Source organism: Halyomorpha halys, unplaced genomic scaffold, assembly GCF_000696795.3.
Source record: "Halyomorpha halys isolate HHAL.00 unplaced genomic scaffold, Hhal_1.1 Scaffold1710.1, whole genome shotgun sequence".
NCBI classification, from domain to species: domain Eukaryota; kingdom Metazoa; phylum Arthropoda; class Insecta; order Hemiptera; family Pentatomidae; genus Halyomorpha; species Halyomorpha halys.
Genome location: NW_027109041.1, coordinates 137,834 through 143,376, shown reverse-complemented (window position 1 = coordinate 143,376; position 5,543 = coordinate 137,834). Strand labels below are relative to the sequence as shown.

The following is a 5,543-nucleotide window of genomic DNA, read 5'->3' as shown; positions in this document are numbered from 1 at the left end:
CGCCATCGAATGTCTTCGTGTTCCAGCTGTTGGTTCTCCATCGAAAACTGTTTTTTCTTGTAGACGTATCCAGTGTGATCAATATAGCCTGGTGGTAACTGTTTGTATAAAGTCCACAAACCTTCCAAGTTGCGATCCACTGCAGGCGACCACTCACAAACGTCAAATCGATGATGGATGATCTTCCAGCTCTTGTGAACGTCGGGTTTGTTCCGGTGTTCATTAGGAGCATATCACTCATTTGTGCGAAAGCTTCGAGGAGAACTTCACCACGTCGATTTGTTAACCTACTTCCCCATTCAGTTGCCCATGCGTTGAAATCACCTGCTATGATAGCTGGCTTATGGCAACTAGCCTCTAAGACGATGCGATCCAACAAATTCGCAAAGTCTTCTATTGTGATGCTGGGATAGGCGTAGCAGCTAAAGATGTACATGTCATTGATCTTCACCCATACAAAGCCGGAGTGCAATGTAGTATTCACTTCCTGAATAGCTTGGGAATTACAGGCCCACACAGCAGCTTTACCACTCACATCGGATACCCATGAGTTTCCATCTAGATTTTTATATTGTTTGCAGAGTATAGCGACGTCGATGTGCTGTTCCCGTACTGTTTGGTAAAGGAGATCTTGTGCAGCTTCACAATGGTTCAGATTCAGTTGAAGTATTCTCATCTGCGATGTTGTTGGATTTGCGTCATGGTTTTCAGTGCTGTACGGAAAGCTGGACACTTACTACTTCCACTAGAGTGGTCGGCATCTTCTTTTCCCGCACATAATGCGCATTGAGGTTTCTGGTTACAATCGCTAGCTTTGTGACCTGCTTTACCACAGTTTCGGCATAGGCAGGTCCTATCCTTTCCAACACAATTCCGGGCTATGTGTCCGTACTCCCAGCAACGGAAACACTTTAGAACTTTGAGTTTTTCTCGTATTCGGCTTACAACCAGTCCTACTCGGACCTTTCCATGAGCTATGATCTTCCTTGGCCTGCAGAACTGGAAGTGAAATAACCGCCGTTTGCGTACCGCCATAGGCTTTCCGGATGGACTTTACCGCTGTGATGGGCATTGACTCTTCATCCAGGAGAGGTTTTAAGGCCTCCGCAACCTCCTCTTTAGTGGTGAGATCGTCCAAATCTCGCAGCTCGAAAAGGGACTCCTCCGTCCATGTCCGCACTTCTGCCCCTTCGCCAATCACACCCTCCATTGAACTCTTTAGTGAAACAAGAGATTGCTCTTTCTTCCTGTCCAATTGGAGTAAGAGGTCTCCTTTGTTAATTTTCCGGACCTTTGTAATTGATGAAGCCATTTCCACCATCGCCGGATCTTCTCTCACCTTTCGTAGGACATCGGACATTCGTAGGACTGGCTCTCCGGTATTTTTACTATGACTGCGGCAGGCCTCGATGGCTTAGGGCGAGGTTTCTTCCTGCTGTTCTCCACGCGGAACTGTATAAGATCTCTGAGGGTGATCTGAATTATGATGCACTACTGGTGCATTGGGTTGTGCAATTATCTTCTTGTTTGCAGTGTTCTTCCTTTTATCGCCTGTTAAAGAAGGTGTGGTTACTGTTCCTTCTGATTTAACAGCATTCTTCCTAGGTGGACTTACCTCCTTCGCTTGGGTGTGGCCGTCTGCAGTTTCGATAGGCTGTTTCCAACTTTTCAAAATACAGTTGGATTTCGCATGCAAAACTCCTTACCTTGCCATGCACATTGTTCTTGGTGCGGATGAAGGAGAGAAGCTGTTTAATCTTGCTCCCAAAATTTTGCATCACCTCTGCTGTGGTAAGTCTTGTGGCATTAGATGCTACAATGGCCAAGTCTCCCACCATTGCAGCACTGCGGTCATATGATGACCTTTCGCATTCCCAATCGGCGCCGGTACTGGGGTTCCGTGCCTCTGCACCGTAGCACAGTTACCTCTATCTTCCATACTTCTCATAGTATTTTCGCATTTTATACCTCCTGCCAGGTTTTGAAACAGCCGCCTCTAACCTGAGGAACAGACGCTGACCAGTACGCCGCCTATTCTAGGAACCGTCGCGCCTGGATTTGAATCTAGTTTTGGTCCACCCCGGGTATTTTATTTCCCCGGTTCTCCCCATATCTGGTGAGAATCTCCCTATCCGCCACCTGGGGAGGCGCCCGATGGGAGACTAGCTACTCCACACGGGTGTGTGTGTGTGTTTAGTATATATTTTATGTTTTAAAAAAATACTAATAAATTATCTTATCTAATGAATATAAATGTCGTTTTCTTCTATCGTTTCTTTACCTTCCCTCTTTCTCTATGATTACTGTAAATTAATTCTCGATAAACGAAAAATTCTATGTTTAATAATAAAATATTTGATATTTCGGGCTGTTGGTTAATTGAGGAATAACCGATGTTGATTTAAATAAGCATGGTTTAGAATTGACAGTATTTTCAAATGTTTGCTTGTAATTTTCATTATCACAAGTCAGCTTATAAACTAATCCGAGCAAATTAATATCTTTATTACCTAAGATGCTTGCTCGATATAAGGGCCTGAAAAAAAAGAACAACACATTTTCCAGAACAATATAAATGATATCTGAATTTGTTATTTTTCTATAGTTTTCAGAAAATGGTCGCAAAACCAGTAACGCAACTTTCCACGGCAACTGTTTTTAATATCATTACTATTTTAATTGATCTTTTCTATTAAATAGAAATAAACACAGGTAAACGCAAACAATTACAACGAAAAGATTTTTGTTCATAAAATTACAAATTAACGCCTTTGAAGTAAACTAATATGTTTAAAAATGGCCGTGTATACCTTGATGATCATCACCATGAATAAAAATAAATAACTAAAAATTCTAGGACAATATACAAGAGAGTTAACCCTTCGTAGGGCGCGGTCAAGGATTCTCAAAATCAGGGCGCGGTCAAGTATTCTCAAAATCAGGGCTCGTTGAGCCTGACAGGCGCACGATACGTAAAAATTCGTAAAGTCCCTAAATCACCATATTTAATAAAACCAAAAATTATCAATCATCTTGAGAATGTAAAAAATTAGGGAAAAATATAAAATAAATTTAAAACATTTCCTATTATTTATTTAGGTACAGAAACCAAAATGAGAAATTCGCATATCATGGTTATGAATATAAATCAAAATAGGACCTTTTATCCTCGAAAAAAAATTCAAAAAGGGGTCAGGTATAAAATTGAGATGTGTGGGGACAGAAATAAGTCGGATTCATCGTCCTTCAAATCCGATGAAGGATCGCAAGAACAGGCTAAAAATCATGTTGCATAGAGTGGTTTCGCATGAGGGGCAAATTCCTTAGTTGCATTTCGCACAGGAGTAGATCATGAGCCGATGTATTCCTGTTTCCACCATGCAATCATAACATCAGGACCGCTTTTGGAGGTGGAAAGGGGTTGATTTTGGACGATCAGGCGGGAGGGATCTTGAGACGAATTTTCTAGGAGGTGTGAGGGTCGGATTTCAGCTGGCTTCTTCGCTGAAGTTGTCCGATACACTGTCCGAAGGAATTAATGTAATGATGTAAATTGCTTAGTATTTCTTCTATTTATTTTGTATAAATCAAATAAGGTCTGTGGATCGCAAGAAAACCAGCAGTATGTTTATAATTGATTGGAAAAACATTCAACATAATTTGATATACTCGACTAATTCAAAAACTAAACATATACAAATCATCTCCTTACTGCCGTGTACGGGCCTCGGGAGTTTTAGTCCGACTAGGGGTTCCCTGTACACGTATTATATTGAAATTTTATTCATATATTCATGTATTTATATTATGTATTTGTGTATATATACATATATATTTATACTCTATGTATTTATATTATGTATCTCTATCGGTTCCTAATGGGAACCGACTGAAAAAGTATGCGCTATATTTAATTCAAACAATCGAGACCGTAGACCCCCTCGCCACGATATGCTAGATATGAATATCTATAATTAGCCATTTGAGTTCTTTTCCAACGGTATCGTGTTCACCAATTTACTATGCTATTATATATGATGTGGCATGCTAGGATTATTAATTATAAAGTAAAGTCTTTGTTACATATTTTATATTTACAATCATATATACATTACCAAGGGTAATATTATGAGAGAGCGTGGTAGACTTTTTTATTATTATACATTACTTTTAATGTTTTGCCGATCGGATCTCTGCCTATGCCAACAAAAGAAATTACTTCAAGTTAAAAAATTCCAGCTGGTGCCTCTCATACATATCATTACCTATTCTAAATTATCCGTTCGAACCTATCCAATTGATGATTTTATGTTCATATTAGCAAATCAAAAACTCTGTTTTCAAGAATTCATGATTATATTTTTCCGTTTGTTTTATTTGTTCAGTCAAATCAAATCAAATAAATCAAAAAAATATCCAAATCCTTTTTAGCAACTCACATGTTGAATCAACTTACGAGTGTCTAATTGTTTACGATGTTTATTAAAACAGGATAAATTTGACACATTTTTAATATTATAAAGTCCTTCTCAATACTGAACATTAAAGTGTAAAAATAACTTGCATTAAATAGATTAGATGCAGTTATAGTATTTTTTTATGGAAGTTATTAGCTCTAACCTTATTCAAACAGTTTCATAAAAAAAAAGTTTAGATAATTTAGAAAACCGAGACGCTCTTAAAAATCGGTAACGGCCGCTACAAAGATCTTTCTTCAACATTTCGTATATAACCAGTTTTCCAAACTAAATGATCCTAGATTAATTTGACCGATGTACAAAATAAAAATTTGTTTGAATCCTAGGGAAAAAAAATGCTGAATTTATTATTGCCATTGTTAAATATTAATTATTCAACTTGATATTAAATCGTTTCCTCTAACTGAACAATTTATGATATCGATTATGGTAATTAATTAACGATAGCGATATCAAATAATAATCAACAGTCAAATATTAGTATAAATATAAATAATAAATTATAATACAATAAATTTTATTATTTTTTGCTGATGACCATTTCCGATGCCAGTCACACAATATTCCAATCCATATTGGCCGGAACAGGTCCGAAAAGGAAATGTAGCTGGGTGTTATATTCTCCAGTGAGTGTAAATCCATCCATTTACTGTTGCAGCTTCATCTATTTCGTTTCCACGGATCCTGGAATGACTAGGGATCCATAAAAACGTTATTTTTCCAGAAGAACCCTCAGTCTGCTGAATATTGTAAAGAATCTCATGAAGAAGAGGGTTAGTCGAGAAGATTTAGGAAAGTGCTTTGAGCACTTAAGAAGTCAGAGCAAAATATTGTCGATTGAACCGTCGATGACCGAACCTGTTGTACTGCTATCAAAATCGTTTATACTATCCTATTGTACTTACCTTGCAATTATTAAATTCCGAATGGAATGTGTTATTTCTTGCAGGGGACATTCCTTAGTCCTAGAGACTTTAACCATTTTGCAATTTATATCAGGAGAGGACAATTTCCATGGTGGTAATTCCCTTCTTTAGTTCATAATTTGATGCTTTTTCGGTTCGA

At 37.9% G+C, this 5,543-nt stretch overlaps 1 protein-coding gene across 1 annotated transcript; it reads right to left on the bottom strand.

Annotated features, from left to right (window-relative positions):
- Positions 1-121: 121 nt before the first annotated feature.
- Positions 122-676, bottom strand: LOC136795732 (uncharacterized; the record flags this gene model as incomplete). Its single annotated transcript, XM_067047256.1, has 1 exon — positions 122-676. A coding segment is annotated over exon 1 (555 nt), but the record flags the coding sequence as incomplete, so codon positions are not given.
- Positions 677-5,543: the final 4,867 nt, after the last annotated feature.